Raw genomic sequence first — 24,868 nt, 5'->3', positions numbered from 1 at the left:
ATACCATGGACTGCCAAGAAAACAAATCAGTCTGTCTTGGAGAGGGTGAAGTCACGTCTCTCCTTGGAGGCTAGGATTTTGAAGCTCCGCCTCACTTACTTTGGGCATGTGGGTAGGAGAGATCGGTCCTTGAAGAAGGACATCATGCTTGGAAGGGTAGACAGACAGCACAAGAGACGAAGAGCCAGGATGAGATTGATACAGTGACAGGGGCAGTGAGGGATGGTGTGTCAGAATTAGTGAGAGTGGCTCAGGACAGGGCAGGGTTCAGAGCCGCTGTACATAGGGTCGCTTTGCATTGCAGGCAACTCAACCAATAACATTCTGTGACAGGTTTGGAAGCAGGAGTGGCATCCGCTTTCTAAACAACTTGCCTCCGGAAACCCTATAAACTTTGATATATGTTGATAGTTATAGAGGGGCTTCAGGCCGTTTGTTCGTAGGGTTGCTGTGAGTTGTGCTCGACTTGAAGGCAGTCAGTAACAACAACAACAACAACATGTCATGTCATTTATAGGCTTCCATTTTTACTTTCATGTTGTTGTTAAGTGCCGTCGAGTTACAGGTGACTCATAGTGGCCCTATGAAGGAGAGTCCTCGACGCTTGGGTGCCTTTCATCCTCTCTCCAGAAAGTCTCATATAGTATTTTAATTCATTTGATTGATTAACTAATTAAGGAGCTTTGGTGCCCTCATGATTAGTTAATTTTTAACCATATTAAGTATTTTCTCTAGGACTGTCTATATTAACTCTTATCAGGATGTATTTTGAATTTATATTAATGTCAATGAAGTATCATAACATTGTTCCTCTATAGCTTCATTTCTGCTTTTCTCTTTTCGTGCTGTTACTTAAATTGCATTTATTCATATTCTCTATATTATACTTATATATGTTATAGACCTATTTGTATAAGTTATAAACCTATTATTGTTATAATATTCTATATCTCTAAATCATGTAAAAGAGAAGAAAAGACACATGAAGTTTGTTATGTTCATCCTATTTACCATTTATGATTATTTTTGTTTGTTTTTGTGAATTTAAGTTAGCATCTGTTAGCATTTTCTTACCCCAGTATAGCTTTACTCTGGCCCACATCCTTGGAGTGGCTGCCATTGCCAACAGTGTTACATGTTAAACATGTTTAGGGAGCTCTAGTGGCCCAGTGGCAAGAATCTGTGCTGCAGTCTCAAAGGCATGCCGTTTGAGTCCACCAAATGCTCTACAGTAGGAGGGGCAGTCTCTTCAAGCCTCTGAATACCCACTGGAGGGTCAGCTATGGGTCAGTTCTGACTCTGTTGTACAAAACAACAACAAACATTTAGGAACTACAAAACTATTTTCCTGACCTTTATTTTTGAAAGATAATTTTGCTAAATTTTGAGCCTTGGCTCACACCCTCTCCTCTACTCACCCCTCTGCCGTAGCCATTTTTAAGTTATTTAACCTCCATTGCTTTTGATAAGAAGTCAGCTATAATATTTTTAGATTCTCTTTTTATTTAAGTGAAACCTTTTCCTACTTTATCTTTAATTTAATTATCGATGAAACATTGTCATAGCACCTTCCTTCACTCATTTACTCATAGTTCTTGTAATACTTATTATAATTACTTTGTTAAATCTGACATCTGGGCATTCTCATGCAGTACCTCCTCCTCCCTCCCCTTCTTGTAGATGAATCATACTTTCTTACTGCTTTGCAAGTTTTATAGTTTTTGTTTGGACTATGTCAACTTGGTACTAATCTCTCCTTCCCTAGGCTTCTTTAGTGACTTTGCTATTTTAGCAAAGTGTATTTCCAATCCAAGGTGAAGCTTTTGATGTTGCACCTTAGCATGGTGCCTCGTACATGGACACCTGGGATGATAGGAGTTTTAGCATGGTTCTGGTTGACTGTCTCTTATGCTGAATCTATTGTCTCCCTCTTGGAAAAACACTTAGATGTTTTGTTCCACCAGTTGCACCCTGATTTCACTATTGTTTTTGACAATACCCTGGAATATTAATTGTTCCACTATCTGATCCAATTAAATTCAGGCTCCTTTTAGGGGTGAGGACAGCTTTTGAGGCAGTTCTTTGACATTTGCTTTGATCCTAAGAGATATTAATCGTCCTTGCCCCTTGTTCTCTCTGCTAAAGTAGCTGGGTTTTGGTTCACTTTGTTCTTTTGGAGCTGCTGCACAGTTCTTTATAATTAGCCTAAAAATCCTTGTTTTTGAGAATTACCACAGACTTGAACTTTCCCACAGTCTTTTTGGGAAAAGCTCAGAGTCTGCTGTTTATGATGACTGCTTCTTCCCCTGGGCAAAATTTCTGAGTTCCTCCTCTGCATCTGCATCTGTGCCCAGAGACTTTACAACTTCTTTCTGAGTGACATCCTTGTTTTATGAGCTGGGCACTGCCTGCAGAGGGTAGCCTCTGACCAAATTTTCATCCTAGCTCTCTTGGTATGGAATCTTACTCAGTGAATGAGCTGGGATGAAGATCTTTGGGACCCCAATATATTCAGCCTGCTTGTCCTGGGTTAGTGCCTTTGACCTGTGAGTCAGGGTTCAGTCAAAGAACAATTTCTTGGTCACATAGAGGAATTCAGTTTTTGCCTTGGAGCTGTGGGGAATTGCGGAATTGTTACTAGACAACAAAGGGTCCAGATTTTATGCAGTCTTGAGGCTAGATGTATAATTGAAGCAGAATTGTTTTTCTTCGAAACTTTTATTAAATGGATCTGGAAGGCAGTGAGAGTCTCCCAAGACTGCCTTACTTCTTTCACACAGTTGGGGTTTTATAGTCAGTTATTAATCTGCATTTCATTATTTTTAGTCCCAAGATAACAGGACCCTTTCTATCTGGAGAAACAATTCCTAATTTATAGAAACAGTACTTACTTTCTTCAACACAGGGCTTATGCTTACTGAGGCAGCACAGGCTCCAACCTGTTTAATATAGTTTTACCTTCTTTTCTGTGGTCAGAGGAGGTAGTCATCCTCCTTGAGGCAAGCATACTTTTTATCTACCCCTGAAATTCTTATTTCTTTCTCCAGACAGTGACATTCATTTGGAGTACGAGATCATAGTGAAATTTCGTGTAGAGTTACCTATGTCTCTAGTTTTATAAATTGTAGCTGACACTGAGAAGAATGTCAATCCCAGAACACTTAATTGTGCTCTTTCAAAACCTATGCCTAGAACAGGAATCAGCTGTCTGGACAGAGGAAGAGAACACTTCATGGTTCAATATCAAGAACGGAGTGTGTCAAGGATGTGTCCTTTTCTCCATACCTTTTCAATCTATATGTGGAGCAGATCATTTAGGAGGCTGGACTTTATGAAGAAGATTGTGGCATTAGTATTGTAGGAAGACTCATCAACATCCTACATTATGCAGATGGCACAGCCTTGCTAATTGAAACTGAGGTGGACCTGAAGCATTTTTTTTTTTTGCAGAAAGTCAAAGACTACAGCCTCCAAATGGATTGTATCTCAACATCAAGAAAACAGATTCTTAGTATAGAATAGGTCAAAAGGTAGTATCATGATAGATGGACAAAGGATTGAGATTGTAAATTTTTTTATCTTGCTTGGTTACATAATCAGCACTTTTGGCAACAGCGGTCAGAAAATAAAAAGACAAGTTAGATTGGGAAAATTTGCTGTCAGGGACCTCTCCCAAGTGCTGAAGTGTAGCAGTGTCAGTTTAGAGACTAAGGTGTGCCTGATCCAGGCCATGGTCTTCTCAGTTGCTTGCTATCCATTGGAGAGCTGGACAGTGAATAAGGTAACAGAAAATGAATCAATGCCTTTGAATTGTGGTGATGGAGAAGAGTATTGAACATATCATGGGCTGCCAAGAAAACAAAGAGGTCTATGCTGGAGAGAGTAAATGAAGCTGTTCCTTGGAGTCAAGAAGTTTGAGGCTCCATCTCACATACATTAGCCATGTGTCCAGTCCTTGAAGAAGGACATTATACTTGGAAGGGTCAATACAGGAGAGGAAAACCCTGGATTAGATGGATTGACAGTGACTGTGGCAGTAAGATCAGATGTGTCAGAGACAGGTTGGCTCAGGATAGGGCAGAGCTCAGAGCCATTATTCATAGGGTCACTATGAGTCCTGGTCGACTTGAAAACACCTAGAAACAACGCTTCAGGTGAGATACCATATACCTTAACTAGTTGCTGAGAGAGGCAGTAAGATTGGGTCACGATAGAGCAGGGCTCAGAGCTATTGTGTGTAGGCTCCCTGTGAGTTGGAGTTTACTCAGTGGTACATGACAATAACAACACACCCAATTGAAATGAACATTTCTTATGCTTGCATGCATTGGGCCATGACAAGTTGATGAGTGGGAACTAACTCCATGCATCTGAAAATGGCAACAACATTGAGAGATGGGAGAGAAATGGAAGAAAGAGGAAAGCCAAGGGCTACAGACTCATTTTTACTGAGAGGTAGTAGATTTTCTTTCCTTTTTCAGTTAATGAACCTGTTATTGCATTTTATTGCAAAAGGTTATGAAAAATGTCAATGTTTAAAATTTACTGTTTATGCAGTTTTTCTCCATAACAATAATTTCTTTCTTAATACAGCTGTGATGAAATTCACAGGCACCACACTATTGAGTAGATTTTCTTGAATAAACATTTATTTGCTATATTCCCTTAGGACAATTTCCAGTGAATTTAATTGGTTGCTTTCTAAGTAATTTTCACTGGATTATTTTGCTGGAGAGTGAGGCCCCTAGAGGTCTTTATCCTCTTATTCCATGAATGAGACCTTTGGGTTTTAGTTTATCCTTTAAAAAAATTTTTTTACTTTAATTTCCATTGATTCATTGTTGCACTTTTCTCCCTAAACCCCCCCCCCCCAGTTCGTTCTTCTCTTTGAAAAGTAAAAGAAAAATTCTTTCATTGTTATATAACCCCTCCCTCCAAGTCCAGTCCACTATGCAGCCTTGGATCTAGACTCCTCTCATGACAATAATACCTAATCCTATATCCCTTTTTTAAACAGTTTTCTCCCTCATCTATTTCAATGCAGTATACATTATTTATCCCATCTTTTTCATTCTCCCCCCAATCCCACTGTTAGTCTGGTTGGATTTTAGTTTATCTTGATGACTAAGTGACTTGGAAGAGTTTTAAAATAATACGGTAAAAGAAGCAATTTGTTGGGTTTTTTTCCTCCCCTTTTCTCCCCTCCCTCCCACCAGCCTATCTTGCTGTACACTCCATGTTCCAGATTATTGTCATCTATATAATGACTAATCATATGTTCCTTCCGGACAGTTCTTACCCTTATCTGATATACAGCAGTGTTAATTATCTTATTTACTCTTTCTTCATTCCCTCCCCAACTCCCACTCCATGTTGGTCTTATTTTATAACAGCGGTATTATGTAATATTTATCCTTTTGTGGCTGAGATATTTCACTCCATATGTGTCATTCATGCTCCTCATGTTGTATAATGTTTTACATGTTCATTGTTTTTCATTGCAGTGTAGTATTCCATTGTGTGAATGTACTATAGTTTTTCTATCTGTCTGTTTGGTTTTGGGCACTTGGGTTGCTTCCATCTCTTTGCTATTGTGAATAACTAAGCAATAAACATGGATGTGCATACATGTGTTTTGGAGCTATGGCTCTGATTTCTTTAGGGTATATTCCCAGTAGTGGGATTGCTGGGTCAAATGATATTTGTATTTCTAGCTTTTTGAGAAAGTGTCAGAGGCCTTCCATAGTGCCTGTACCATTTTACACTCCCATCAGCAGTGAATAAGAGTTCCAATCTCTCCACAGCCTCACCAGCATTTGTTGTTCACTGCCCTGTTGAACTTTGCTGTTGTTGCTAGAATGAAATACTTCATAGTTGTTTTGGGGGAAAGTGGTTTTTAAAAGTGAATTTATAAAACAAAGGGAACAAAAGTGGATGTACAGAGAGCAGTTAGAATGTTACTGATCAGTTCTGGTAGTAGGCATGGGTCATGAATGATAGCCATTTTGGAGACCTAGAAAAACCAACCAGTTCAAAATAGAGACTTGTGGTTTTTAGACATTCAAAATGTGTTGTTTTCAAAATTGTGACTTTTTAAAGACTTCATAATTAATTGGATGGATGGGAAATCAGTATGAGGATGAGAAGACATTGCGATAGCATTAAAGTAAGTCGTAGTCAGTGCTTTTAAAAGTTTTTTTTTAATTATTATTAAATTTTATTAGTTTTAATGAACATTTACAAGGATTTTGGGTTTTCATTCCTTCATTGCTGCACCATTCTCTCTACCCTCCTCCCCAGTTTGTTCTTCTTCCCTGCCATCCGAATGTCTGTTTTAATTGTCCAATTGCCACAGTGCTTGTCAAAGCCAGTTCTGATTAATCTTCTTTGTCAGTGTATCCTTTGCCATTCCCTATCACTCCTCCCTGAGAGAGACTTCACCCTGATTCATAAGGAAAAGGGGATGGCGTATTCTCTTAGCTACTTCCTGCTGAAAAGGGATGCTGTGGGTTTCAGGGTGAAGATCTTCTCTCACTACTCTAAAGGGCCCTTTTGGCAGTAGGATTCAGATTTATAACTTGGTTCTGCGTTTGTAAACATTTTCTAGGTGATGGATATGCTGTTGTACCTTTACCCAATTTTTTAGTAGAAATGTTTCAGGGTTTCTTGTTTAAACTGTTGACTGGTGGTATATTTAACTGATCTGTTTACTTACCTGTCTTCCTGTCTAGAAAAAGGGATGTATGCTAGACATTGTTCATTATTAGATCTTACGTATTTGGAACAGTGAATGGCACATACTAAGTTTAGATGGGTAATATTTTCTGAAAGACTTAATGAAAGCTGAAAGGAAACACATGAAAAGGTATATGGAAGAAGTTTTACATTTTGGGCATTTTGTATGAGGAACCTGATGGAGAATTAAATATTGTTCAGAAAACTGGAATAGGCATTATGAGGATCCAACTGGTAAAAGAAGGCAAGGGATTCACTCACATTATTCTGGGAATATGTAAAGGGAATAAACATATGGCTCAGAACTCATATTCCTGAAGAAAATGTATTTTACATTCAAATGCTCTACTACTGAGCTATACCCCCCAGAAAATGTCTTTTGGACATCTCTGATTACTGTGCCTACATTTTATAACTCTTATCACGAGAGTGAAACTTAGTTAATTTTTTGTTACAGGTTAAAGAACTCTTTTCTTCTTTGGGAGTTGAATATAATGCTTTGGAACTTGATAAGATTGGTAAGTATAATGGTTAGTATATAGTATTTGTTTTTAAAAAATGCCAACAAGATTGTCTTCTATTTAATTTATGTTTGTCCCCTTGAGTTAGATGAACTATTTAGCCTGCCTTCAGCTGTGGAGAAAAATACACTCATGTAAAAAAGTTGGTTTAGATTATTTGCTAGTATATATTTGTATTTGAGAGAAAATTGGAAGAAGACTGCTTCCTTGGAGTGCTTTATATAAACTGCTTCCTTGAAGTACTTGAGGCATTTCAGATGCATCTGCCAACTTTCCAGTAAAATAAATGAAGCTGTTTTAAATGAAAGAACTGGCTCCTTTTTCTAAGTTGTATTATAATGAAAGGGAACACAATTTTTTTAGTGTTACATTGTTGAGTTCTTGATAAACCTTTGCCATTCCCTCCCACCATTCCTCCAATATTCTTTGAGGACTTTACACAAGCAGAGTATATAGTGATGAACTGAACAGGCAGAGAATGTCGTGGTGAATTGGACAGGCAGTGAATGTTGTGGTGAATAGAATAGTCAGTGTCCTGATGAACTGAACAGGCAGAGATTGTCATGGTGAATTGGACAGGCAGAGAACGTCGTGGTGAACTGGACAGGGCTTTTCATCAGTTGAAGAAGTCACCCTGACACTCACCTGTGGGAATGCTGACTGAAGATTACAGGTCAAAGCCCTTCTAGAAATAGTCTCCCTCTTAGGAAATAGGATTGTGTATAGATTGCATAGAAACCAAATCTGTTGACTAGCTATGCCTGCCTCAGAGAAGGGCAGCTGCCTGCACTGCCTTGCATGTCACTCCACAGTTCTGGCAATAATCAATGACAAGTCCCAGGCTCCTGGTAGGGCTCATTACACATCTCCCGAGTCTCCTTTTCCAAAGCTTGGGTCTATAATTCTTTCCTGGGTGGTTAACATACTAGATCATCTTAATTTTGAAAATTCAGGTCTGTTCTGGTCTCACTTTGTCAGTCAGGATTGATCCATTTTGAACCAGTGTGAAGTCTAGAATGGAAAAAGCTTGGATCTCTCCTTTCAGGGAACTATACCAACTTGTTTTAGCCATGTTTCTTTTATAAGTGAAAAAAATTCTTTAATCTGACTGATGTTTCTGAAGTGTATGCCAAATTTAATAATGTTAAGTAGTCATGGTTTGGTTATATTTTTGAGATGGGAGATGAACTATTAGACTTGGATCATTAAGATTTTACAAATACAGGAAACGTTTTCCGAGGTCTTACTATTTTATTTTTTTATGTGTTTTATAGTGGAGTTTCATCTCTTTGTCACAGAATAGCCAATGAATTATATATCGTAATCAAATTTAGAAGGATTTATTTTTAAAGAACCATAGCTTGATCTTTGTTATTTTAAAGTAGAGCTTCCTTTGAAAGGGTAAGTAATTTCTCTACCCTGATATCAGTTCATTAATTATATAATGATTTTTTTATGGATATGTACTTAAACTTTTGGATGTTGTAACATATACAGTTCAACTCAAAAGTTTAGGCCCCTTTTCTGTGTTTTCATATATTTAACTTTTTTTTTCCCTTTAGATAATGGGTCCAGTGTTCAAGAAGTTCTGTTAGAGATCACTAATCAGAAAACTGTGCCCAATGTTTTTGTGAATAAAGTACATATGGGTGGATGTGACCAAACTCTTCAGGTAATAAATACCTTCTTGAAAATGGCTCATTTTTCTTTTTAAGTATGTTTTGAAAAGAAGAAAAGGTTTGTTTAGGTTTTTGGTGTGTGGTGTTTTTTTGTTTGTTTGTTTATTTTTTTAATTATTTGTTGTCTTTTGGAAGTTGGAACTGTGGAATAACATGGTGGTAAGTTTTTATATAACCTTGCATAATTTGAGGAGAACTAAATTTTCTATCAGCCCAAACTTAAAAAACGAAAAATAAAAATCTTAATTTTTGTTGTTAATGTTGAAAATATACACAGCAAAATACATACCAATTTGAGCTTCTATATCTACATACAATTTAGTAACATTGGTTACATTTTTTTTCATTCCAAGTTCTCTTTTTAATCTGGATTGAATTTCTGACAGTTTTCTCATATATAGAATGTATAATGCAGCAACTATTTTTTCATTATCTTTAGCAAATTTTCACTTGTGTATATTAATTAAACTGTTATACTTTACACATCCTGTTGGATTACCTTTCTTTGGAATGGACACAAATATGGATCTTTTCTACTTGGTGGGTCAGGTACCTGTCTTCTTCCAACTTTCTTCACAAAAACAAAACATTTTTTTTAAAAAAGAGGAAGTTAACAAAAAAAGGTTAGATGATAATTGAATGAAAAATTCTAATTTTCACTGAAAGCACTGGGCAAAACAAAAAACTCAAGGAATAGCAATTTAGACTTTTCAGTAAATGGCTACATTCTTTGAGTTATATCAGCAAGCTCACTCTCATTTTCCAAGTTGGTCCTACCCTTTTAATATACGCTCCTTACTCCTTAAGGTTCCTCTCTCTTCTTTTGAGGTGCTTTCATAATTTTGATTCCATATACACAAAACTTAAAAGAAGCCCTGGTGGCATTATGCATTGCCTGTTGGACTGATAATGGAAAGGTCTGAAGTTTGACTCCCCAGCCAGTTTGAGGAAGGAAGATAGACAGTCACTGCCTGTCAGAATTTATAGCCCAGCAGCACTGATAGAGGATGGCTGTGAGCTAGAAACACAGCCCTGGTCGGCTTGAATGGCCGTGAATTTGCTTTTGTTGTTGTTGTTGTTATGTGCTGTTGAGTTGGTTGTGACCCCATGTACAATAGCTCTGAACCCTGCTCTATTCTGTGCTAACCTTATTGTCTCTGGACACACCTACCTCCATTACATTAGCCACTGAGTCAATCCATCTCATCAAGGATTTTCATCTCTTGCACTGACCTTCCACCCTCCTGAGCATGATGTCCCTCCCCAAGGACTGGTTCCTCCTTGCAGCATGCCCAGAGTATGTCAGACAGAGCTCAGAATCCTGCCTTCAAGGAGCAGCCTGTTTTCAGCTGCTTTAAGACTAACTTGTTTGTTCTGTTATCAGTCCATGGTATATTCAGTAGTCAGATAGAGCTTCAGAATCTTTGCCTTCAGGGAGCAGCTTTGGTTTCAACCTCTCTAGGATGAACCTCTTTGTTCTCCTAGCAGTCCACCATGTGTTCAGTTCTCTTCTCCAGCACCACAGCTCAAAGGCATCGATTCTTCTGTCATCCCTAGTTACTGCCCAGCTTTCTGATGCAGAGCAAGTAATTACGAAGACCGTGGTCTTGAAAGATCATAACTTGAGGTAGATATTCATTACTAGTTAAGATAAATTATTGTTTGGTTTTAAGAAGACTTCCCAGGATATTTTGAAGGCTTAAAAGATTCTTTTAGTTCTATTGTTTGTGAGTTAATCTAGCCTCTATTGCTCCAGTAAAAGTATTTCTTTTTGTGTATGAATTCTGCTTTATTGTATATGTTCTATCTTTGTGCCAGTATTGATGATCAATAATTAATGAAATACTTTTAATTAATTAAAATTTCAAATATATTTTGTTGGGGAAAAAAGAATGCCTGCGTTATGTATGATTCTGGTGAAAATCTCCTTTATTAGCTCCAGACACTTATGTCTTAATTCATATGGAGCTAAGTACCTAGAGGCCCCGCACACCTTTTGAAGTGCTGGTTTTGTTAGACCTAATTTGGAGAGTGATGTCATTTGACTTATGTGTAGCTGTCAGGTAATAAATAGATTGAAAATGATGAGCATAAGTTGGGAGATGAAGCGATGTCAATTATGTTTCAAGTCTGAAACATCTTTCTTGGGTGGCAGATACTTGGCAGTTGGATTTCCCTAGGGGCACCTTAAAATGAATCCTCTTCAGAACGGGCCTGTAAGCCTTGTGCACCCATTCTGCCCATGGATCACATAGCAGCACGTAGTGAGTGCCCCCAGTCACAGAGCACCTCACTGTGCTTAATGGAACGAGCTGCTTAGAGCACGTTGCTTCTAAAGCCAAGGTAATGGAGTTGCACAAATGACAGTACGAAGAAAACGGTTGCTAAGCCACTTATTGGTCCTCTAACCTCATCTAAGCCATCTCTGTTTACAAGGAGGAACAAGTGAACGAGTACATTAAGTGTTGAGCCAACTTGTGACCACTACTGAAATGCCATACCATACAGGTTGCTTCTAGTATAGCTACAAAGTTTAAATCTATTTATGAAGAATTCTGGTGGCTTATTGGTAAGAAGCTGTACTCTAATCCCAAAAGGCACGTGATTTGAATCCATCAGCTTCTTCACAAGAAAAGGATGGACAATCTCTCATTCTAGTAACTGCCTCTGAAAACCCGCCAGAGGGTTGGCTGTGGGTCGGTTCTGATGGGATGGTACATGACGACGACAACAACAACAACAATGGCTGTTTCTATTATAGCTACAAAGTTTCAATCCAGTCATGAAGAGCTGTGAAAAAAGGGGGGAAAAAAACCCAACTCAAAGGCTATATCCTCCAGATCACTCACAGCCATTAGATTGAATCTGATGTAAAGTGACCCTCCATTGGGTTTTTGAGGCTGTAAATTTTAACAGGAGGAGCCACTGGTGAGTTTGACGTGCTGGAAATTTACAGTAACAGGGAAAAATGCTATAGACTACTCCATTAGAGCTCCTTTATCCTTCTGATGGTAGGCAAGAAGTTTTTAAAAATGAATGATACCATAATTGAATAAAATGCTGAGGGTCTTTAAAAATTACAGCTTTTGTCATATCACTGTACTTGAGTAGATCTCTTTAGTCATTTGACATATGCCTGCCTATCAGGTAACAGGTCAAAATGTCAAATATTCATGTATTTTAGCATATGTTCTAACTTGTTGGACCTTATTTGAATAGCATCCAAATAAATGTATAATGCCAATTTATATCAGTTATAGATTACTTCTAAGATTTTTTTTCCCATTTGGCAATGTGTAAATTATATTTAAAGATAAAAACTTATCTACAAATAGAATACTACAAAAAGAAAATGTGATATAAGAAGTTATCTCAGGACCATAGCTCCTCAGTTCTTCCAAATTTGTATATCAGAGTGCTAAAAAATATAAGTGCATTCTGAAAAAACACAGCTAGTCCTGGATAAACATCCGTATTCTGGGTAACATATGCACCAAAAAGAATCCACATGGAAGCAATAAGTGACCCAAACATCAGCATGAAGCCAATGAAAAGCCAAATGCGAGCACCTGTTCTTCCTAAACAGCCGCTTTCATAGCTGTCACCTCTCACCTTAGCATTTGACACAGCATTTATCATAAAAAAAGCCAATGTGGAAAATACACCACATGTGTGAAAGGCATGGTTCAACTGTTCTGGCTTAGGATACACCATGGCCGCATCAATCATTATCCACCAACGTGTAAAAAACAGTATTATGCCTGCTACTACAGATGCCACTGCATTTCTTCTCTCACCCCAGTCAATACATTCACATTAAGGCCAGCGGAAATTGTCTAGGAAGCCCTCCATTGTTAAACTTCAAGCGTTGATTTTTCATTAAATTGTTTCCAGACTTCCTCGACTTCCACGCCGACCCTGGTGCACGCGAAGAGGAAGAGGCGGCCACGCTGCGTCCCGGCCGGCCGGCGTTGTCCACCCACGTGTCCCCCCCACGAGCCGGGAACCGGCGGCTTGCCTGGCCAGGCGGAGACACTGGAGGGGCGGGGCGCTAAGATTTTTTTTTAAAGGGAAGTAATCTATCCTGATTGAACATGGCAAATAAACAAGTAATGTTCTCTCTGTTCATTTTGAATGCAGGCACATCAGAGTGGCTTATTAAAGAAGGTCCTTCAGGAAGATTCACGTGGTTCTGGAACGTATGATTATGATCTCATTGTCATTGGTGGTGGTTCTGGTGGCCTTGCCTGTGCCAAGGTAGGAAATGGAAGTAAAACTTAACAAGCTTTTGCTATAATTGTCATAAATATTTCTATACTTAAAAAGTTTAAATGTTGCCGTCTTAAACTGGTTTAATAAAGAGAAAAGATTGTTGTTGGTGTTGTTTTTAGGTGCCATTAAGTTGACTACAATTCATAACAACCCTGTAAAGCACAGATCTGAACCTTGCCCTATCCAGTCTCAGTCAGTCTTATACCCATTGTATTCGTCACTGTGTCAATCCACAGACCTTCATTGAGGGTCCTCCTTTCTTTCACTGACTGCCTTTCTCAGCATGATCTCTCTCTCCAGGAAGTGTTTCTTCCTGAATATATATGAATATACAAGTGTAACCATCCTTGCTTCTAAGCAGCACCCATGTTGCACTTCCTCAAGACAGACTTGTTTGTTCTTTTGGCAGTCTGTGGGGTACTGATTACCTTTCTCCACCACAATTCAAAGGCACCAGTTCTTCTATGTCATCCTGATTCAGTATTTAACTTTCAGATACATAGCCAGCAATTGAAAGTACCAGGGCTTGGATCATGTGCACCCTAGTCTTTAAACCAACATCATCATTCTTTAACGCTTTGGAGAGGTAGCGGATTTCCCCAGTTTAAGATGGACAGTGAATAAGGATGACAGAAGAATTGATGGCTTTGAATTGTGGTGTTGAAGAAGAGTGTTGAGTATCCCATGAACTGCCTTTTGTACAAACAAATATGTCTTGAAAAAAGTGCAGCCACAATAGTGAAATATTGTCTCATGTACTGTGATCATGTTGTTAGGAGGGTCATGTTGTTGGAAAAGAACATCATGCTTAAAAAGATGAAGAGACAGTAAAAGAGAGGAAGATCTTTAGTGATATGGGTTGACAGAGTGACTGTCATGGTGGATTGAGTGTGTCCGAGATGGTCAGGATGGCACAGGTTAGGGCAGAGTACAGATCCATTGTTCATGGCTTCACCACGAGTCATACTCAGTGGCATTTAACAATAGTAATTTATCTTTTGATTTTTTAACTGTTGGTACCATGAATATTGATTGTGGCTCCAAGTAAAATAAAATCATTGAGAACTTAAGTCTTTTTTTTTCCATCTGTCATCATGTCATAAATATGCATGGCATGGATTGCCAGGAAAACAAACAACGATGGCTTGGAAAAGGTGCAGCCAGAGTGCTGCTTACAGGCAAGGATGGCAAAGCTTTATCACACGGGTTTGGGGCATGTTGCTAGGAGAGTCTGTTCTTTGGAAAATGATGTCATACATGGAAGGGTGGAAGATAAATGAAAGCGAAGACCTTCAATGAGATGGACTGACACAGTGATTGCAGCAGTGGGCAGCAAGTGTGTTGGAGGTGATGAAGATGGCTTAGGATAGGACTGGGTTCATGTCTGTTCATAGGGTCTCTATGAGACTTACTCAATTCGATGGCACATAACAACAACAAATCATGATGGAAAAGATTGTACTGTCACACAAATAATTCATTTTCATAGAAAATGGAAGAAAGCAAAATTTGGGGCATGTAACAGAAATGACACAATCTTTATATATCCTCATTATTTTGTAGGAAGCTGCGGTTTTGGGAAAGAAAGTTATGGTGCTAGACTTTGTGGTCCCGTCACCTCATGGCACAACCTGGGGTGAGCTGTTTTTCTTTGTTGTTATCCTTTTGTCTTTATTTGTTAAGTGCTAATTTAACAGAAATGCCACAAGTGGATAGTTTTAACAACTAGAAGTTTATTTTCTCACAGTTTAGGAGACTGGAAGTCTGAATTCATGATGCCAGTTCTAGGGCAAGGCCCTGGTTTCCCTCATGTTCATTGGAGATCTGTGTGTGTGTTGGCATCTGTATTCTCCTGAATCTAGGAGTTTCTCAGCATGGAGACCCTGGGAGTAAGGACATACTCACCCTGGCTCTTCTTTCTTGGTGGGGCGGTCCCCCTCCTCACTGCTTGTTTCTCCTTTTATCTCTTAAAAGATAATGGGCATGACTCATGCAAGGGTGTCACTTGAGTAAGAGTGCTAATTGGCATGAGGGTATAACTGGAAGCATATGATCTTGTAAAACTGACTCAAGACCCACCCAACATTAATATTGCCTCTTTGACATAGAAATGGAGGCAGGTAATAAAATAGAGGATAACTGCACAGTACTGAGAATCATGGCCTAGCCAAGGTGACATGTATTCTCAGGGATATAATTCAATTCTTGACATTATTCTCTGCTCTTGAGATACATTGCTTGCGCTGTGTGTGTGTGTGCCATTTTACTTAATTTTCACCATAATCTTCAGAGGTCTAACAAGGCTTGTTTCCTAAGTGAGGAAGCATGAGTGTCACTAAAGATTTCATAGTTAACGAGTAGTAAAATTTGAAATAGAATGAAAAAAATGAAAGAACATTTTGCATAAATGACAAATTCCTATAATCCCAGTATTCCAGCACTTACTACATAGTCATTTTTGTTGTGCATATCCTACTATTTTCACATTAATTGTGATGACATATATTTGCTGTTCAGTCTAAGTTTACACAAACATTTTTCTGCATTCATGCTCCAGTTACATAATTGACTTTTAACAGCTGCATGATAGAACATGGAGATAATCTATGTGCACTTATATAGTTTAGTCAAGAGCATGATGTGGTCTCACCCTGTACAGTAGGTTAGTTACCTTCCCAAGTTTTTTTCTGACTGTAAAATAAAACACATAGTTTTTATACTGTGTATATTCTTTTTGTGCATAGTCTGTGTCCTACAAATGTGGCCAGTGGTAACATTGCGGTCTTCAGGTTGGACTTGGTCCCTTTAGGGGAATAGAGAACCGAGGGAGAGAGGAGGTTGTGTCATTTTTATGTCCCTGACTCCCTCCCTACTAAGCTGTTACTGGTGGCTGCATCCTTCTATGGAAGGCAGCCAATCAGGATAGCTGGTTTCCCCTTGATTTAGGGCACTCAACAAGGCTTCTTTTTTTCCTTCCATATGTCAGTGGGCCCTAACTGTTACTAGTTTAGGATGCTGTTGTCTCCAGCGGTGTTTCCTGCCTGATAAAAATATGAAGTTTTTTTTCAATTTATTGTTTGTTGTTGTTGTTTAATGCCGTCGAGTCATAGACGACTCATAGCAACCCTGTGAACGAACAGCCTAAGCACTGTTCGTACATAGAGTTTCCGGAGGCAAGCCATTTTGGAAGTGGATGCCACTCCTGCTTCCAGGCTTGATTTAGTTGGGAAGCTCCAGCCAACACTGTCCACCATGGGTACCCATTACCACTATTGGCACATCACTGTCACAGGCTTCAGCATCACAGCAACCACGAGTTACCTCTGTACAGCAACGCACAGACCAGTGCTATACCACCTAGAAGAATGTTTGACAGGAAGACAATTTGAACCTGGCTGAGGGCCACAGATGACAATCACCCACCTTCGGCTTGGTTGCACAGCTTCCTTCCACTAGGCCAACGTAGCTCTCTCTTGGTCATCGTCATTGTTATTGTTGTTTATACTCACTTAAAAAAAAGGTAAGCCTAGAATTTTATAAAATAAAGTTTACTTGTTTTCCATAGTAAAGGTGGAGATATTATTTGGTTCCAGACCATTCCAATAAGGTTAATATTACAATAAAGTTAGTGACTGGATCTTTTGGTTCCTCATTTGTACTGTACTTTCATGGGGGCGCAGGCTCTGGTGGCAGCATCTGCAGGGAGTTTTGCTGCTAAGGCAAATGCTGCTCCTTTCCAGGAGTTTGAATCCACTAGCGCTTCATGAGAGAACAATGAGTAGTCTCTTCCTTGTGATTTACGGCTTTGGAAACCTGGTGGAGGGTCAGCTAGTAGTTGATTTTGCCTCACTTCAGTGGCCATGAGTTTTGAGTTTGATGTTAAGTGTGTGTTAGCTTTATGAAAAAGTTGGAAATATTGTGAGAATTACCAAAATGTGGCAGAGACCTGATGTGAGTCCATGCTGTTGGAAGAATTGTGCGAAACTTACTCAATACTGGATCGCCACACACCTTCAATATGGTGGTGGTTGGTTTTTTTTTTTAAAAAAGGCATTATCTGTGGTGGTTTTTCAATTTGTTAAAAACAGTCAAAGTATGCCTGTATTTTGGTTTATGGACAGTTACCTTGTTCCTTTCTCCTTTTTCTCTTTCCCTCTTCACATGGGCTCCACTCTTACCATCCTGCTCTCTGACCAGAAGAGAGGGCTATTAGGGAGAGAATTGTATTTGTTATTTAACGCTGGTATATGTAACCAGGGTTATCACAAAACAGGGGACTTTAACAAATAGAAACTTAAGTTTAAGAGGCTGCAAGGCCAAATTCAGGTTGTCAGCTTTTGGGGAAAGTCCTCTCTGTTGATTGTGGAGGAGAGTCCTGTTTACTCCAGCATCTGTAGGCCCAGCATTCTCTGGAGACCACTGTGTATTCTGGTCTTCCATGTTATCAGGGAATTTCATCATGCAGGCACCTGAATCCAAAAAGATGCACTCCACTCCTGGCTGTTTTTTTTTTTATAGTACTAAGTGTGCTTTTGTATGCAGGATTGCTATAAGTTGCAAATGATTCAACAGCACATAACAACAGTAAATGTACTAGTGAGGTAAAGAGTATTACAGACCATACCCTGGGAGCACCTTGCCTTACTTTTGATTCAGACTGGTGAAAAAGTGGGAATTCCCACTTAATAAAATAGTGGGAGTAAGGATTATTATATTTCATTCTTAATCTTTCTTACAACTATTTGCTTTATCAGGATCCAGGGGTATCAGATCCAGATCAGTACCTACTTCCACATTGCATACATATATTTTGGGGGAGCATAGTTCAATAATAAAAGGATTCTTTGCCTGATATGTTTTGCATTATTTAAGATTCATAGTTGATATCATCATATAGCTTGAGGTGGAAGACTATCTGTTTCAGAAAAGGCATAAAGTCCTATAGGGTAAAAAGCATGGACCTGGTATTCTCATCCTTGTTGTATACCATTGAGTCAGAACTGACTCATAGCTGACCCTCCAGCAGGTTTTCAGAGGACATAATTGCACAGGAGAAGACTGCTCATTCTTCTCCTATGCATATCTTAATTATTCAAATTCTAATCTCTCAGATGAAAAGATACAGCTTCCTTCCCTAGGGAACTGTGCCTAGGTACAGTTTTAGCGCATTTTACCCCTCCATACAGCTCCTCCATGAATTCTTGGTTAGAAACTGGACTGAAAGCTTATTGTTATTGTGGAGTATTGTGTTGGCTCTCCTACCTTTTGCCTTAGGGTATGTGTGTTTTTACACACCTGCATGGTGGTTGTTACTAAAATGTGAAAATGGCACAAAGAGACACATATGGAGGAAACGTTACAGCAGTGATTTATTTTCTTAGGTCTTGGTGGCACATGTGTCAATGTAGGCTGTATTCCTAAGAAATTGATGCATCAAGCAGCCCTTTTGGGACAGGCATTGCACGACTCAAGGAAATATGGTTGGGAGTATAATCAACAAGGTGAGTAGTGATGATATATACAAATACAGATTGGGAGAAAGATGAAAAGAATGAGTTTCTTAGATAAAGATATATTTTTGTAGTTGAGCTTCAGAGGAATTTAATAACCCTTCACTGAGATCGTCACTATGAGCTGAAAACCTGCACTGTGTACAAACCTGACTCCATGGCTGAAAAAATGAACACTTTAAACATAACCCTGCTTTCATGGGTCTGCCAAATGGGGAAAGAAATTGTTCCCAATCTGTAGCTGACTGTAAAAAATAATAATCACTATTTTCAGATTCCCCCCCCCGCCCCAGATATTAAGAAATTTGAGTGGTATAACAGATTCATCCTGGAGAGGGTTAAACCAGGCTACCTCTTTGGAGGCAAGGATTCTGGGGCTTCGTCTGACATACTTTGGACATGTTGTAAGGAGGGACAGGTCCTTGGAGAGGGACATCATGCTTTGGGAGGGTGGAGGGACAGCGCAGAAAGGGAAGACCCTCTATGCGGTGGATTGATTCAGTGACTGGGGTAATTGGGATGGGTGTGTCAGAGACCATGCGATTGGCACAGGATAGAGCAGGGTTTAGGGCTGTTGTGCATAGGGTCGCTATGAGTCACAAACGACTCAACAGCACATAACAACAACAACAATGGTCATTTGAATTTTATCCATTCAAGGTGATAACACTTTCTATATATTAGAAATGTTTTTGTATATTCGAAGTGCTGAACTGTTGTTATATGTTCTTTGATTAAAGAAAGATAGAAAGTTATTCAGTAAACATCTTTTAATTAGACTTTGAGGTACAAATATGAGGAAAATATACCTCCTGCCATTAATTAAGCTTAAGCAATATGTTAAAAAGATATATGAGGACATCTGTTTGTTGTGAAATGCACTATAATCAATGGTTCTGCTTTAGGCGTCACCTTAAGGGTCACCTAATGTGGCCTTGTGGGTAGACGTGTCAAGGAAAGCTTTCACAGAGGGCAGGAGCCTATTTGACAGAAATATATAGTCACATGAGAACCTAGGGGTTTGGGCAATTATGAGTAACCGGAGTGAAAAATTAATGGAAGAACATTGAGAGACATGGAATGAAAGAAGTAAGCAGTCACAAAGTCCCTAATGCTGTTTAGAGGAGTTAAATTTTACCCTAAAGGAAGCAAAATAGCTCCCTTTTTATTTGAAGCGTTTCAATAGGAGAGCAGTATGGACTTGGGTTAGAATTTGGGATTATTGGGATGGCTCTGTGGAATGCAGAAGTCTGGGCTAGGGAGGCCAAAAATAATGCGCTTATGACAGGGCACAACTGTGATGATCTGTGAAGAAATGACAAGGTCTAACTGAGACTAAGGAGGGACTGATTGCATGAGGTGGGTTTAGTGAATTGTAAGGATTGGAGTTGACAGTAAGTAGTGACGGGTTAGTTGTCGAGTGCTCATTCTTTTCATTGTTGGCATTTTCATCAAGAGAATTTGGTTTTTAAAGGTTACAAATGCATTGTCTCTTGCCACAGAATTATGATGACATAGATGTGGGTGTATGTGTGATTCTCATACTTAGGCATTTAATTCTGATAAGCCAAGTAGGTCATAGGGAGAAAAAGAGATACAGAGTGAGAGACTGAGTGATGGTGTAATGCAAGATATTGCATGAAAGCAGTTAGCTTTGGATTAGTGCCTGGGCAGACCAGAGTTCTGAATCAATTGAGACTGGAAAAATTTCCCCAGACAATCAACAAGTAGAGTGGTTCGGTCACACTAATTTCACCTAATTGTAGATACAGGAATGCCTCTTTGTTTGCTGCTTTATCTTCTGGACAGTCTTTTCACATTCATGCGTTTGCCTTTTGCATGAATCCTTCCCAGGGTAAAATACCTCTGGAGCAGCTGGTTGGAGTTGTCCAGCAGGGCTGAGTTTCAGTGCTATCCACGCATGTTTAAGTCATAGAAATTAATGGGATAATCTGGGGGCAGTAATAAGAAACAGGAGAATCTGAAGTAATAGGAAATAGTAGAATCCCGGGATATGTTTAACATTTGAGTCAAATATTTAGAGAAACTAGAAGAGTTGTAAGAAACACCATGACAACGGTGTTAAGAAGGAGCTAAGTTCAGTCAATTTCCTTAGATGTTGCAGGAAGGCAAAATGAAATAGGAGGTGAATTGTGTACTTGCAGTTCTGGCAGTGGTTAAAAGTTACTTTTAAAACATAACATATTTTATATGGCTTCTAAAATAATAGGCTGCAAGTAGGGAAAGTGGTAAAAGCCTCATTGTGCAGAAGAGATTGTGAATTACTAAACTCTAGCAAATACCATTGATGTTGGAGAGGTCCTCAGAAATACATCTGTGCCTCATGTAAGACATGTCTCGGTTGCATGCGAGTTGACTGATCTGGATTGGTGGAAGATCTATTAATCTGCGTTATGCAGATGATTCAACCCTGCTTGCTGAAACTGAGGAGGACCTCATGCACTTGCTGCAGAGGTCAAGGACTGCAGCCTTCAGTATGGACTGAGGCTCAATGTCAAGAAGACAAAGATTCTCACCACTGGACCAATTGGTAGCATCAGGATGGATGGCGAAGAGATTGAGATTGTTCACAGCTTCAGTTTGCTCGGCTCCACAGTCAATACTCTTGGCACCAGCAGCCAGAAAATAAAAAAAACATATTGCGATGGGAAAGTCTGCTGTTAGGGACCTCTCCAAAGTACTCAAGAGCAACAGTGTCTCTCTGGAGACTAAGGTGCATCTGATACAGGCCATGGTCTTTGCAATCACTTGTTACGCATCAGAGAGTTGGATAATGACTAGGGAAGATAGATGGAGAATTGATGCCTTTGAGCTGTGGTGCTAGGAAAACAAACAGATTCATCGTGGAGAGGGTTAAACCAAGCTACTCTTGGAGGCAAGGATTCTGGGGCTTCGTCTGACATACTTTGGGCATGTTGCAAGGAGGGACAGGTCCTTGGAGAGGGACATCATGCTTGGGAGGGTGGAGGGACAGTGCAGGAGGGGAAGACCCTCTATGAGATGGATTGATTCAGTGGGTAATCGGGATGGGGGTGTCAGAGGCCATGCAATTGGCACAGGATAGAGCAGGGTTTAGGGCTGTTGTACATGGGGTTGCTGTGAGTCCCAAATGACTCGACAGTACATAACAATAACAACAACAACAACAACAATTATGTTTCTGCCCACTAGTTCACATTTAGTTCTCTGCACTTTCTAATATTTGGAAGGTACCACAACTCTGTTATACCAGAGGAGATTATCTTTCCAAGTGCTTGCTATTTCTAAATCTTCGTTTAAGTACATAAAATTTTAGATTCCTGAAAGTGCCCTGTATGCCTGTCTCTCTCTCTCTCTCCTCTCTTATCTCTCTCGTTCTTGCTTTCTCGTGTGTGTGTGTGTGTGTGTGTGTGTGTGTGTGTGTGTGTGTAAAGTTAATAAATTAATTGTGAAGTGCTGTACTAACAAACAGTCACCACATGGAAATTTGTGGCTTAACAGTTTTATCTTGGATGGCTGATTGCTAGGTTTTAAGATCATTAACACTCACTGCTGTTTAATTGATTCCAACTCACAGTGACTCTCACTGGGTACCTGAGGCTGTTAAATTGTAGTGAGAAGAGCCTCATCTTTCTCCCTCAGAACTGCTGGTGGTTTACCATATAGCCTTTAGGTTGGCAGTGCATCTTGCTGTGGACTGCCCCACTAGAGTCCTGTTAAGACTGTAGGTGCCACAAAACAAGCTAGAAGGTGGGACAAAGGAACTGAATATGTTACTTGGCCAGTTAACTGTGTTGTTTCCTGAAACCGTAACCATAAACCTCTAAACCAAGGAATCAAATCCCATGAGAGTTTGGGCTATTATATAAATAACATCCCGTGAGATTTTTTGGTTGTGCATAAGTAGTATTTACAGTTAACTCTTTTTGTTGTTGTGTTGTAAATATATCCCTTACACAGATATTGCAAATTCAGCTTTTTACTATATAAGGGGTATATATAACTTACAGCTATTAAAATAATCGGCCCTGCAACTCTGCCCTTAAAAGAGTGTAGTTTTCCATTACCAATTGCCCTTCTTTTGCTCTTCCTTCTGCCCCTAACTACTAATTTTGATCTCTATATGTTTACCTGCACTTGTCTTTTCTATTTTGTTCTTTTATTATGTGCCATTGAATTGGAACTGATCTGTAGCGGACCCTCCAGTGAGTTTTCATGGGTAATAAATTGCGTAGGAGGATTGTTCATCTTTTATCCATGGAGCACGTGGTGGATTCAAACCATGTTCCTTCAGTTTGGGAGAGCAACTCATTACCATTGGGCCACCACAGTGCCCTATATAAATTTTCCATATAGGTGAAAATCATGCAGTATTTGTCCTTTTGTGACTTAACACAATATCATCCAGCTTCACCAATATTGTAACATGGTCAAGACTTCACTTCTCCTGGCTGAGTAATATTTCATTGTGTCTGTTTCATTTTTTTTCCCCATCCATTTCTCACTTAGTGGATGTTTAGATTATTGTCACCTTTTGGTTCTATGAATATTATTGAGAGCTGACTCAGCAACTTTATGAACAACAGATTCATACCTTGCCCATTCCTTAAAAATCTCCGCCATGTTCAAGCCTATTGCTGCAGTCTCTGTGCCGGTCCATCTTATTGAGGGTCTTCCTTTCTTCTTCTGGTCCTCTATTTTTCAGTTATTCAGTGTTGTAAATTCTTGTTGTTTTGTAGTTTTCTGTGCTTCAGATTGGATGCCTCAGAGTGACTGTATGAATAACAGATTAGAACCTTGCTCAAACCTGTGCCATCTTCATGATACCCAGTGTGCTCAAGCCCATTTTGACAGCTTCTATCTCAGTTTATCTTATTGAGGGGCTGTCTCTGTTTTTCTGACTCTCTCCCTTTCCCAGCTTAATATCTTCTTCTAAGGACTGACCTCTTTTGACATCATACCCAGGACTCCATTCTGAGTGGCATCTACTTCCTAAACAGCATGCTTCCAGAAACTCTATGAACTTTGATAAATGGTGATAGTTATAGAAAGGCTCCAGGCCTTTTGTTCATAGTGTCACTATGTTTGACCAAAAGGCAATCAATGATGACAGCTAAGCAGATAATCTCAGAAGCTTGGCTATATGAAGAAGAATGTCGCATCAGAATTGGAGGAAGATTCCCAAAAACCTACATTATGATGACACAGCCTTTGCTTACAGAAAGTGAAGAAGACTTGAAGTACTTATTGCCAAAAATCAAAGACTACAGCCTTCAATATAGATTACATCTCAACATCAAGAAAACAGAAATCCTCACCACCGAACCAGTAGACAGCATCATGATAGAGGGAGAAAGAATTGAAGTTGTTAGTGACTTAATTTTACTTAATCTACAATCAGCGCCCATGATAGCAGCAGTCAAGAAATCAAAAGATACGTTGCACTGGGGAAATCTGCTGTCATGGACCTTGTCATAACTGAATGAGGAACTTGACATGAAGTGTTAAGGAGCAGTGAGATGAATTTAAAGACTAACAAGGTAGGCCTGATCAAACTATAATATTTTCAGCTGTTTCTTATGCATCTAGAAGTTGGACAATGATTAAAGATGACAGGAGGATTGTAGTGTTGAAGAAGAATACCCCTTGTTTCAATGTGTCATCAAATCAGAACGGACTCATAGCTGATCCTCTGGCGGTTTTCAGAGGCAGTTAATTACACCGGAGAAGACTGCCCACCCTTCTCCCACAGAGCAGCTGGTGGATTTGAACCATGTGCCTTTGGGATTGCAGCACAGCTTATACAAAAAAAACAAAAAACAAACAAAAAAAAACACCAAAAAACAAACCCAGAAAAGTCTGTCTTAGAGGAAATGCAACCAGGTACTCTTTAGCGGTAAGGATGGTGAAACTTCACCTCATATATTTGGATAAGGTGTCAAGCGGGGCCAGTCCTTGGAAGAAGACATGTTGGGAAAGGTGGAAGGTCAAAGAAAGACAGACCCTCAACAAGATTGTAACAGTGGGCTTTCACACATACCAGATGGTGAGGTTGGGGCATGATACAGATCTATTCTGGACAGGTTGGCTGTGAGCTGGAGTCTACTTGACAGCACCTCCCAACAATGACAACATCTTTTCATTACTGTAA

At 39.4% G+C, this 24,868-nt stretch overlaps 1 protein-coding gene and 1 pseudogene across 1 annotated transcript in view; one reads left to right on the top strand and one right to left on the bottom strand.

Annotated features, from left to right (window-relative positions):
* Positions 1–24,868, top strand: part of TXNRD3 (thioredoxin reductase 3) — a 91,618-nt gene that overhangs the window by 17,698 nt on the left and 49,052 nt on the right. Inside the window, exons 3-7 of the mRNA XM_006895201.1 lie at positions 7,193–7,253; positions 8,819–8,928; positions 13,076–13,192; positions 14,771–14,843; positions 18,589–18,708. Coding sequence (XP_006895263.1) covers positions 7,193–7,253; positions 8,819–8,928; positions 13,076–13,192; positions 14,771–14,843; positions 18,589–18,708 — 481 coding nt within the window. The remainder of the gene's footprint in view (positions 1–7,192; positions 7,254–8,818; positions 8,929–13,075; positions 13,193–14,770; positions 14,844–18,588; positions 18,709–24,868) is intronic.
* On the bottom strand, positions 12,308–12,787 carry LOC102859610 (annotated as a pseudogene).

The sequence above is a fragment of the Elephantulus edwardii genome, unplaced genomic scaffold (assembly GCF_000299155.1).
Source record: "Elephantulus edwardii isolate Elephantulus edwardi_28Jun2011 unplaced genomic scaffold, EleEdw1.0 scaffold00161, whole genome shotgun sequence".
Classification (NCBI taxonomy): domain Eukaryota; kingdom Metazoa; phylum Chordata; class Mammalia; order Macroscelidea; family Macroscelididae; genus Elephantulus; species Elephantulus edwardii.
Note: the sequence above shows the minus strand (reverse complement) of the source record. Positions and strands in the feature narration are given on the sequence as shown.